The sequence below is a fragment of the Ceratotherium simum genome, chromosome 4 (genome assembly GCF_057802395.1).
Source record: "Ceratotherium simum simum isolate JZ-2026a chromosome 4, ASM5780239v1, whole genome shotgun sequence".
NCBI classification, from domain to species: Eukaryota; Metazoa; Chordata; class Mammalia; order Perissodactyla; family Rhinocerotidae; genus Ceratotherium; species Ceratotherium simum.
The window spans coordinates 89,965,311-89,977,456 of record NC_141903.1 but is presented as its reverse complement, the minus strand read 5'-3'; the positions used below and the strand labels follow the sequence as shown (position 1 = coordinate 89,977,456).

Genomic DNA, 12,146 nt, shown 5'->3' with positions numbered 1-12,146 from the left:
CTTCTGCAGGGAGCATGCATCCTGGTCTGCTTTTGGGGCTTGCTCTTGTAGGGAAGGGCTGTGATTATCCAGCTATGTCAGAAACATTATATTTAATTCTGGGTTAACTTGTTGGCAAGACCTTGTGGCAGCTGCTCTCCATGTTCTCCAATTAGCTTATCAGAATTATAACTAACATTTTGATATCTCATTTACTTGTCTCCTCTTATTTCTTAATTTGTTCCCTATTTAGGAGGAGTAGAAATTCTAGTGACTAGTATTGTATCTCACAGTAGTCAACACAGTCTACACAAAACTCCTGAATAAGACATAAGCTTTCAAGTTTTTGCTCATGTTATATTTCTTGTCTAAAACAGCCTCACCTCACCTTTGTCACAACCTTGTTTCCATTTGCAGACATAGTTCAAAAGCTTCTCCTTAGCGTAAAACAAGCTAATTGTTTCAAATCACAGAGATCTTTCTTTTCCAATTTTTCTCCACTACTCATCTGCACTCTTCATTCAATTCATTATCGAATGGAGTCAAGGAATGGTATCTTTTAAATATCAGTATCTTCTTTCCCCAACTAAAGTTTCAGCTTGGAGGGAGTCTTACTAAACATCTCTTTATCTTTAGTATAGTGCCCTAGGCGTGAGGTAGTCCAAAATCCAGTGCTGCTGCTGCTGCTGCTGTTTAATCCACCTTTGAGCCTCTTGTTCCTTGCTCTTATTCTCTGTCTCTTGTGTTTAGGGATGTGAGCAAGATTAGCTGACCAATGTCCACATGTCAAAAAAAGACACAGTGAGGGGCCAGCCCAGTGGTGTAGTGGTTGACTTTGCATGCTGCACTTCAGTGGCCCAGGGTTCACGGATTCGGATCCTGGGTGTGGACCTATGCACTGCTTATCAAGCCGTGCTGTGGCAGGCGTCCCACATATAAAGCAAAGGAAGATGGGCACGGATGTTAGCCCAGGGCCAATCTTCCTCAGTGGAAAAAAAAAAAAAAAAAAAAGATGCTGTGAGAGAAAGGCCAAAAAGTGAGGTATAGACCAAAGAGGGGAAGAAAGTGACATCTGAGCACAATATTTAGTATATTAACAAAAAAAAAGGTGCTGGCCCCGTGGTGCAGTGGTTAAGCCCTGTGTGCTCTGCTTTGGTGGCCCGGGTCTGCGGGTTTGGATCCCGAGCACGGACATACACCACTCATCAAGCCACCCTATGGCGGCGACCCACATACAAAATAGAGGAGGACTGGCACAGATGTTAGCTCAGGGCGAACCTTTCTCAAGCAAAAAGAGGAAGACTGGCAACAGATGTTAGCTCAGGGCAACTCTTCCCCAGGAAAAAAAAACAAGTAAAAAAAAAATAAAGAGAAATATACAGAGAGTCATCACTGAATTGTGACCTGCTCATATCTAAACCTCCAAATTTTATTTTCTCCACAGCCTAGGCAAAACAGAATGGTTTGTGCATAGATTTATATTTTGATCATAAAGAAATTATGTAAAAGCTAAACCAGGGAAGCAAAAGCACGTTTTATTTCTCAATATCTGGTGGTTCTTTGATCATATACAATAACTGTTTAAAAGTAATTTTAAAATGCTATCCTTATTTCTATCAATGGTAATGCTAATATGACTGCATAGGAGCTGCAATTAGGAACCTATAACCTTTCATTGGGAATTACCTTCATTTCACCTTCTTCTACAACCAACTGCCAATTGGCATCTCCACCTACATCCTGTAACGAATAAGTCATGTGGTTCTGCACCATCTCTTCAACCTTGAAAAGAAAAATAAAGCCATAAGAATCCACATCCAATTAACAGCTCTGTCATAATCTCTAAAACAGAATGGTATTCAGTTTACTTCAGTTCAGAAATGATGTTCTTAGAAACTGAGCAACCAAAAGGCACGAAGGTTAGTAGGTTTTATATAGTGTTGAAGAGTTTAGTCCACATTCCAGATATCATATTCAAGTTAATGACAGGAGGGAAAAATGTGGGGAAGGAAGATGCTTCACTCAAATTACATATACCGCCCTAATGTGCATCAAGTGACCAAAATAAGCACTTTCTGGAAAAAAAGAAATATTCCTTCCTTTACCATACAACGCTTCCTTACAGACATGATGTCTCAAAGTATAAATTCACGGAATGAATGGTGAAACTGGAATCAAATGGGGGTTTGAGTTGGCTTATATTCGTGATAAGAGTTTATCAGTGAAGTAATGAAAGTTTTTGTTATCTTTTTGTAGGGAAATCTTGATGTCTAGCCAACTTTCTAAATCTCTATGTAGTCTTACATATAGGAACACTGGACTAGATGGTCTCTTCGTGCACTTTTTACTCAGTAAAATAACCATCCGTGCAAAGCCTTCATCATGGAATCTTTATCCATTATGGCATCTTCCTTGAGGCAATAACATTAAGGTTAAGAAGAGAGGTGACACAGGTAAATCTCACTGTAATGAATTTTCTGTTCACTGCAACGACATATGAAGTAGCCAGTGTTATACAAGGGCAGGGACTTGGGCATTTGTGCCCATACTGACACTTCAGACCTAACCTAATGATCTGCTCTGTTTACTGTTTTCAGTTATGACTCTGTATATCAAAAATAAGTGGGAAATGAGACCATTAATTTGGATGACAAGAATAAATATAAGCCAAATTTACCATTTCATTAGGCTTAAAATTTGATACACTAGGAAAAAATGTTACTAGAAACATCTGCTATCATGTAAAAAAAAAAAAAAAGACTAGATCAAAGTCATTGAAGCAGGCTGTACCTGCTTTAACAGTGTTTGCAAGTTTTAATTAGACTAAGCATAATTTCAGGAACCACGCTCTTTATTTTTTTGCACCCAGAGTTGAAAATGATGAGCTAACACACACAGCATCTTCAATCCAAATGAACTATGAAAAAAACGGAGATAAAACAAATTTGAAATAAGAGGTGATAGCACTCCAATTCTAACCTTTTCTTCCACCTCACATTTGAATCATTCAGTATGCCATTTTAGGAGGCTATCTAATTAGATTTTTCTAACTTTAATACAGAACTTTTAAAGAAAATTGCCCTCTGATGGTACAACAAAATTCTAATGAACAAAAGTCAAACACAGCTCAGACCTCTTCCTCTTAGCCATGTGAAAGGAATACAACTGTTTACTGTTACACGTGTAGTCAGAGAGTCATAGAGGGATTGGTTGGATAGAATAATTTATTAATGACAAATTAACATTGTATTGTTAACCCAAAAGAAAAATGGCCAAGGACACGAACAGTCAATTCACTGAAGAAATGCAAACAGCCAAGAAGCAAAAATAACACTTTTAGTTTACCAGATTGACAAAAATTAACTGAATTAAAACATTCAGTGTCAGTATAGCAAAAGAAAATTGACCTGGGAGTGTAGCTGGTTCACCTTTTCTAATGAACAGTTTGGCAATAAAAATGAAAAAACTTCGAAGTGTGCATGCCCTTTGTCTTAACAATTCTACTTCTTGGAATACATTCTAAGAAAATAATTGGATAAGTGTACAAAGATGTATATATAAGGATGCTGTATATACAAGGATGCTTATGTAGCACCTTGTATAATGGAGACAAACAGAATGTTCAATATTAGTTGAGTAGGCAAACCCAGTATGCATATCCATATAATAGACAAGGAGATATAGACCTATATTTACTGATGGGAAGATGGGCCTAATTATATGTTAAAAAAAAGAAAAGCTGGTTACAAAATAGTATATACAGAATTACCTAATTTTCTAGAAAAAGACAATAAGGTTTGTGAATTTATCAATATGTGCCTGATTTTTAAAAATATATATGGAAAAAGAATATGTATGAGAATATTAACAGTGATCTAGTATTTTAACTTACTTTCTAGTTCAGCTACAATTAGCATGTACTACTTGTACAATAAAAAGGAAGGAGTGAAATACATAATTACCACCACAATAATGCATTGGTATGGACATACAGTGGGAAAAAGCTTTACACAAAACTGATGTGCAATGATGTTCACCATAAATTAACCTGCAGAGTACTGCCCACCCTTTGATTTCTTTTTTTAACAGAGGATTATTTTTTTTCACTTTGATTTTTGAGGCGACATCTTTAGATAGTAACTGTGTTATGCAAATAAATTTGATCAGAAAGAGCCATTCATAAATCAAGTCCTGTCTACTTTGTGTGCACTTTGATTTAGCGCTACTCACTCCCAGTAGTGTCCATCAGACAGACTCTTGCATCACTACTAACTTCCTAGGAGATCCACATACTTTATTTGAAATTATTTTCAGGGCTTCTCTCAGTTTTACATATAATTACCCTTCCCCATTAGGACTATAAACATCATTTCAACAAGAACAAAGCAGTTATGAGCCAAGACACGTATGTAGATGGCAAAGCCAAATTAATCAATAGTTAATCACCAGAGCCCAAGTCTGCTAATGACAACAAATACTTCTGTAAGGACCATACTTAAAGACCTGAATGTTATTTTTCTTTATTTTTGCCTGTTTTGGCATATAAAATGGTACAATAATCAAAAGCTAAAAACAGAATTTGACCAATCACAAGTATCATATATTAGAAAAATATCCACTAGAAAGATTTTTCTCAACTTATGTACATGAGTTACACAAAAAATTACGTAAAGAAGTAAGCTACGATTTGGCAAAGTCTTGTACAAATCTGGGCACCTCCTTCTCAGAGACGTATTCATCTGTACTTGAAGGGTATTAGTTGTTCTAGAGCTCCATGGCTGGGGCCCAGGTCTGGGTTCAGAAGCCCTCATTCTTAGGCACCCATCAGGAGCTTACATTCTTTTCTTGCTCTCATTACATTTCTTTTCATTTATAACCTGTGTTTTCTTATATTTTAAGGGAAAATGGCACCCAGTACTGGTGGCTTTTAGTTATTCTGTTATTTTATTATTTTAATGCAAGCTAGAGCTGAGCAGAATAAACCAAAGTCTCCCAGTATTACCTAGTTTTGTCCCTGATTTATTGTCAACATGAGCCACTTTTTAAAAAGTATGCATACACGGATGAGCAAAAGGTAAGAAATACTGTAATAAGTTTGGCTATGGTGATTTCTGATGAAGAACTGATAAATCTCTTTCTCCAAAATGTTCAAGGAGAAAAAAAGCTGCAAAAGTCAGAAAAAGACATTCTGAGTCTTAAAATTTAATTTTCTTCTTTACTGTATAGTCAAAAACTAATGTAAGGGTTGGCCCCGTGGTGTAGTAGTTAAGTTCAGCGTGATCCGCTTCGGTGGCCCGGGTTTGTGGGTTCGGATCCCGGGTGCAGGCCTACACCACTCATCAGCAATGCTGTGGCAGCAATCCACATACAAAATAGAGGAAGACTGGCACAGATGTTAGCTCAGGGCGAATCTTCCTCAAGCAAAAAAAGAGGAAGATTGGCAACAGATGTTAGCTTGGGGCCGATCTTCCTCAGCAACAAACAAACAAACAAACAAAAGAACCCAACGTAAATTTTATTCATGTTTACACAAAATAGAAATCTGTTTTAAATTATGACTTTTAAAAACTTTTATTGGAATACTGATGGAGAAAAAAATGTACATCATTTTGATTAACTCAAAGAAATAATGTTCTTATAGAGCTAATGAAAGCTCACACTTATTGAGCACTCACTGTGTGCCAGGCTCTAGCTGGACCACAGAATTGAAGCAAAGGAGAGTCAGAAAAGTTGTCCAACACCATGCAGCTAACCAGAATTTAAACTCAGTCATTTTGACTATAGAGCTCAGGTTCTTAATGTAAGATAACATAAAACAATCCAATAAAATGCAATCACCATAAAGATACAAAGTTGAATGCTAAAGATAAAAAAAAATTGTTTTAACTAATGCTGATGCTAAAAAGTATTCCTCCGATGATACTCTGATTTTATTATAAGGGCAGAGACTGCAAGCATCCAGCTTCCTGTCTTAAATTCCTAAATCCTTATTGATGCTAAATAACTTAAAACCAATTTCCATAAATTTAGCATATGGACAGAAATATTAACTTATAATATCCAAAGATAATTTGCATAAGGAAAATACAACCTGTTTAACTGGAACTTAATATTATAATGGTAATGAGACAAATTTTATTTAAAAAGTTATTTTGCTCTTGAATATAATTATGAAATATTTTAGATTAGTTGAAGCGAGACTGCTGAAACCTGCTTTTATGCTATAATGTATCTTATAGACCATGTCCCTCAAAGGCACTCAATTTTGTCTGAAGAAACAGATATTACATGATATTTAAAAAGCAGGTCCCTTCTACTTATTTCAATTCAGTCTGGAATCTTCCAGGAGTACCTTCTATATGGCAAAATTCCAAGCCATTCACAGTAGAGGATACAAAGGGCACATGCAAGCCTGATAGAAGAACTATTTAGTAGACGAGCAAGGCCTTTTTAATGCTTATTGTTACTATTTAAAATTCAAAACCAAAACTAGTGGCCTAACCAAAAGATTTCTAGGAACTGGGAAAGCAGGCTGAAATATAGCACAGAAAGACTCAAGTCCACTCTAAACATTCATACAGTACCTGGGAGCTGAATCTGTGAGCATCGTCAGAGGCACTGACTAGATCAATGGAAGACATGGAGGAAGAGCGACTATAGGGCTACCAGAGACAGACAAAGAAAAAACCAAGTCATCAGAACAAAGGCACAACAGAGCATTCAGCACCAACTTCCAAACACAAGATCAAGGAAGAGAGAACAAAGCACCGTATGACACAAGCTCAGCAGCAAGTGCTGACTTCACGCACCTATTGTGCGTTATGCTCCCAATCTTTCTAAAGAGAACGCAGTGCTTCCAATGATACAAAAACAATACCACTTAACCCCAAAGGAAAACAAGATTTAATATCACTGGCTATGCTTCTGGTTAACTATTTTGTACTAGCCACTCCCTATCTACTCCCACCCCCCCCCTTTCCCCTTAAATAAAAAAGAAAGAACATTATGTTCAGAAGAAGATTTCTAACTCCTTTGGAGGATGTATACGGAAGAAAACATATCCTACCAAAAAAATCTCACTACCAAAATTCAAGAAAAGGAAGAAAATTTATACAAGATAATTCCACCAACAGTGAAGAACAATACAACATATATTTTCAGTAAACTCAGAGATTAGCTTACCTTTTGGACAAATCTGTGAGTTCCCACAGATGAAAAGGCATCTCCAGATGGCATGGATGTAGGCCAATGTAACCTGACCTTTTCACTCTGTGACTCAGAAAAAATAAAATATAATGTTAAGATGGGAAGGTTTTAAAGTATATTTTGCAGCTTGAGAATGGATACTATAACCTGGAACTACCAACACTTAATTACTGAAAACTTTAGTACTTGTAAATATATCTGAATTCTGAAACTACTCTAAAGATACAAGTCTTGCCAAATCTTGACACTTACTTCATGTATCCCAAATTCAATCTCTTCTTTTGGACTTCATAAATACTACCTTCGACCAGGGATTATTTCTTTGATTTTGCTCCTAGTCAGACTCTCTAATATCAGTATGGCATCATTTACCATGAGCCAATCTTTTTTTTTTTTTAATAAATTTTTTCTAGTTTATTTTATTTCATTTCTTGCTGAGGAAGCTTTGCCCTGAGCTAACATCTGTGCCAAACTTTCCCTATTTTGTATGTGGGTCACTGCCACAGCATGGCCGCTGATGAGTGGTGTTATGTCCATGCCCGGGAACCGAACTTGGGCTGCTCAAGTGGAGCGTGCCAAGCTACCATGAGCCAATATTACACTGCTGCCAAAGTAATTTTCTTATCCAAACTCTGGCCAAATTATTCCAATCATTCCATGTCATCAGGGCTGTTTCATTTGAACCAATATCATTGTTTGCTTCAAAGAACATATCATGTATATCTTTGTCTCCTCTTTGCCTTCATCCCATCATCTCACTGTTCAGCTGCCACTTAATCTCCTTCCTCCTCCTCAGCTTGCCTAGTTTCTTCTCACTTATTCAATAAATATTTACTAAATATAACATACCAGAAAGTGTGCTGTGTTGCGTGTGTACTCATCTTCCAACTATGCAGAAGACAACTGGTAATTTCTATTCAACACTATCTGAACACATCTGCTAAGATCTCATTTCTCAGTAACACTTTATTGCATAAGTCTTTCCCCATGTTGGCAAACAATGTAAAACAACGTAAACTCAAAAATGTGTCACTACAGAATACCTATGTAGTGGCTGTGCTGTTGAGAGCCCTGTGTCCTATCTACACCGTACAATGAGGGAAATGATCTGAACCTTTGGAAGTGATTTCATGGATTACTGAGGCTTACTAGTCTAGAGCATTACTACCACACTGTAATTATTTTTGTCACATTGATGTGCCTGGAACCATACTGACTCCTTAGGCAAGGAAAATCATGGTCTGTTTAATGACTTGTTTTGTAGAGAATAGATTGAAATTAAATGAGTTGAGAGCCCCATGAATATTTCTCTTTTCTAAAGCATACAGAAGGTTTCATTGATCCTCTTCAACTCCAACTCAACCACCATACTGATATTCAGTAGAGTAGCATTTTGGAAGCAGAGGGATGATGAATCATCTTGTCTAACCCCTTGTTTCAGATTAGAAATCAAGGCCCAGAGAATTGAAGTGTTAAGTTTAGAGATACAGAGTTAGTCAGTGGCAAAACTAAGAATAAGACCAATGTTGTCTTGACCACATAGTTCACTATTCGTCCCAAAATAACACATCTTGGATAAAAAAACCACAGCGAAGGAAAAAAAAAACCCCTAAAAAACCAAACACAATGATGCTACTTCATCGTTTGGCAATCCTTTGGCAAATTACCAATGGCATCATTGGTAATACTTTTGGCATCCAAAATTAGAGCCCATTTAGGAACTACAAGTTCCCACTCTTATGGAGTGCTGTGTAGCATTTTCAGGGTATAAAAATTGAGTAATAAGCTTTATAATTAATGTGACATGAACTTTTTATCACTGATTTAGAAAAAACATAATGAAAAATAAACATGAAAAGCAAACAGTCACTACTACAGGGGATTTAAGCCTCAGGTGGACAGAGCAGTAAGTGGGCACGGCGGCCATGCTGCTTTAGCAATGACAGGGAATGAGCAAGCCAACTTTCTATGGAAGTTTATTTGCAGTATAAAACTGATACACACATGACTTATTTGCAAGATGCTTAAGGCCTGGGAAGAGTTAACTGAAATTCATCCTTAAGTACCATCTAGTGGTAAGATACAGTAACTGCATAGTTGCAGAATTAAAAAAGGCAAAAGATCAAATTAATCTTGGAAGTAGAGTGAACGGATTTAAGAAATGCTTTCCTTCAATTTCCACAGAAGGAGCCGGGTATAACTGCTATGAATTTAATGACGATAAAACACTGAGCAACGTTAAAAGTGAGGAAGCCACTGAAGGTGAAGGTAGTGAAAGCAATAAAGGAGTCAATATTTCCATCTAACTTCATGTTAACTGTGCACGCTTCCTTTCACCAATCATTGGTCTTCTTTATATTGCTTGGAAATTGATCAATGAAGGAACTGACTTATAAAAATTCTTCTATGTTTCTGATTCAATGTAGATACAGTTCATTTTCTAGGTTATCAGGTTCATGATTTTCAAATTCTATTTATATGAAATAACAAACATCAAGGAATGCCTAGTGTTAGAAAGGTTAATAATAGATATACCATACCTGTTCTTCTATTTTATCTTGTCTGTCAAGAGCAGCTTCAACAGCATCAAAGAACTCTTCTTCATTAATCAGACTGTTTGGGCCTTCCTATTTAAACACACAAGAAAAAAAAAGCAGTTGATTTAAGAAAATAGAAAACACTGATAACCCCGGCATTAACTCGAGGGGAAAGTTGAAAAGTGACTCGACAAAGATTTATGAACCATTTAGTACACTAGCTAATATCATCAAAAGATGAGTAACTTACGCTCTGTGCAAAACATGAGTGTTACAATTAATTCACCCAGTACGCAAATACATACTGTGTACTGACCAACACTGTGTTAGGGCGATCATCTAGAGCACGGGGTTTGTGAACTATGGTCCATGGCCCAGATCCAGTCTGCTGTCTACCTATGTACGGCCTTTAAGCTAAGCATTTCATTTTTAAATGGTGGAGGAAAAAGAAGAGAATAGCATTTCATGATGTGAGAATTATATGGAATTAAAGTTTTACTGGAATACAATCACGCTCATTCATTCATGTACTGTCCACGTCTGCTTTCACACTACAGTGACAGAGCTGAGTACTTGTGACTCGAGTACTTGGCCACAGAAACCATACAAAACTGCAGAAAGTAAGTACACAGTTGCAGGAGATCCAGAGTGAATGAAAAGTACAGACAGGAGTTCTGAGGGGGATCTATCTTCCTGAGCAAAGACAGTTACTTCACGGAGAAAGAAAAGTTGAGCTGATGCTTGAAAGCCTGGTTAGATGGCAGGGCAGTGGTTCTGAATCACCTGGAAGCTGCCTGAGGAACTTGCTAAAATGAAAATCCTCAGGGCCCCATATGCAGAAACTACTTTTCAGTAGGTCTTGGGTGGAGCCAGGAATATGTATGTCTGATAAGTCCGCTGAGTGCTTCTTACATAAGTGGAACCTCAGCTGTATCACAAGATAAAAGTATAAAGAACAATAGCAAAATGGAAACAAGCAAGGTACATGTGTATCCTGCTGTGATAAAACAAATTTAAGTGGACTGTAAGCGGGACAGAAGCTTCATATCACAGTAAAAGTGGAGGCTGAAAAGGTAGGCTTGGGTTTAAGGTTCCCTAAATTTTTATTTATTTATTTACTTATTTATCTTGTGAGGAAGATCAGTTCTGAGCTAACATCCATGCCAATCCTCCTCTTTCTGCTGAGGAAGACTGGCCCTGGGCCGACAACCATGCCCATCTTCCTCCACTTTATATGGGACGCCGCCACAGCATCGCCTGACAAGCAGTGCATTGGTGCGCACCTGGGATCCAAACCCAGGCCGCCAGCAGCGGAGTGTGCGCACTTAACCGCTACGCCGGCCCCCCTAAATTTTTAAAGAAACAAAATAAGACACATGAACGATTGCTGGTCTGTCTGGAATCTTCCCAGTTAGACTGATAATCCCAAGTCATCACTACTCCATTAAAAAGCATCTAGCAACACCATCCCACCCCTCCTACCAGCTGGCCCACACAGGAGGGGTGGGAGGAACTATAGTTGACGCTCCTGTCATTTGGCACAGGTTTATGAGATCTAATGCAGTAATTCTTTTAGATCTGTGAGGACTCCCTCACAATCCACTTCAAAATAGCCCAACTTTTTACTCAGCTACAACACACACACAGAACAGTGCAAATCTCAATGAATTATCATTAAGTGACTATAACCATCTAACAAGCAGCTGGATCATGAAAAAGAACAGTAACAACACTCCAGAGGCCTCTCTCTGACAGGATTGCCTTTATAAAGTCAAAACATTTCAAAGACACTCAAGTGACAGCAGTATCACTTTGGTCTTTGTTGATGTGAGAAAAATACAAATTATCCAAAATCTACTCTAAACTCAAACACATTTTCCAATGATTTTTAAACTCTATTGATCATAACCACACCTACACTTTTAAAAATTGTAATACTCGGGGCTGGCCTGGTGGTGCAAGTGGTTAAGTGCGCGCTCCGCTGCCAGCCCGGGGTTCGCTGGTTCGGTTCCCGAGCGCGCACCGACGCACCGCTTGTCAGGCTATGCTGTGGTGGCGTCCCATATAAGGTGGAGGAAGATGAGCATGGATGTTAGCCCAGGGCCAGTCTTCCTCAGCAAAAAAAAGAGAAGGATTGGCAGATGTTAGCTCAGGGCCAACCTTTCTCTCCCTCTCTCTCTCCCTCCCCTCCCTCCCTCTCCCTCCCCTCCCTCCCTCTCCCCTCCCTCCCTCCCTCTCTCCCTCTCTCTCTCTGACACACACACACACAAATTGTAATACTCATTCAATCCACGCAGTCACGTCCAGGGCTCAGGAGTCCACTGATTGGGAACTATAGCATTAAAAAATTCTACTTTGACAAGCGAAACGGGCAAATGAGACAGGTACATTTTCCCTTTGATGGCAAAACTGAGGGAGAACTAA

General features: G+C 38.1%; 1 protein-coding gene across 2 annotated transcripts in view; it reads right to left on the bottom strand.

Moving 5' to 3' along the window:
* The window catches only part of CERT1 (ceramide transporter 1), a 114,222-nt gene that overhangs the window by 18,455 nt on the left and 83,621 nt on the right, over positions 1-12,146 (bottom strand). The window contains exons 9-12 of one of the 2 annotated variants that reach the window (XM_087430159.1): positions 9,726-9,812; positions 7,162-7,248; positions 6,564-6,641; positions 1,666-1,761 (exon numbers count right to left, since the gene is read on the bottom strand). In XM_087430159.1, the coding sequence (XP_087286285.1) occupies positions 1,666-1,761; positions 6,564-6,641; positions 7,162-7,248; positions 9,726-9,812 (348 nt within the window). The remainder of the gene's footprint in view (positions 1-1,665; positions 1,762-6,563; positions 6,642-7,161; positions 7,249-9,725; positions 9,813-12,146) is intronic. The other variant, XM_087430160.1, reaches the window with a different exon arrangement.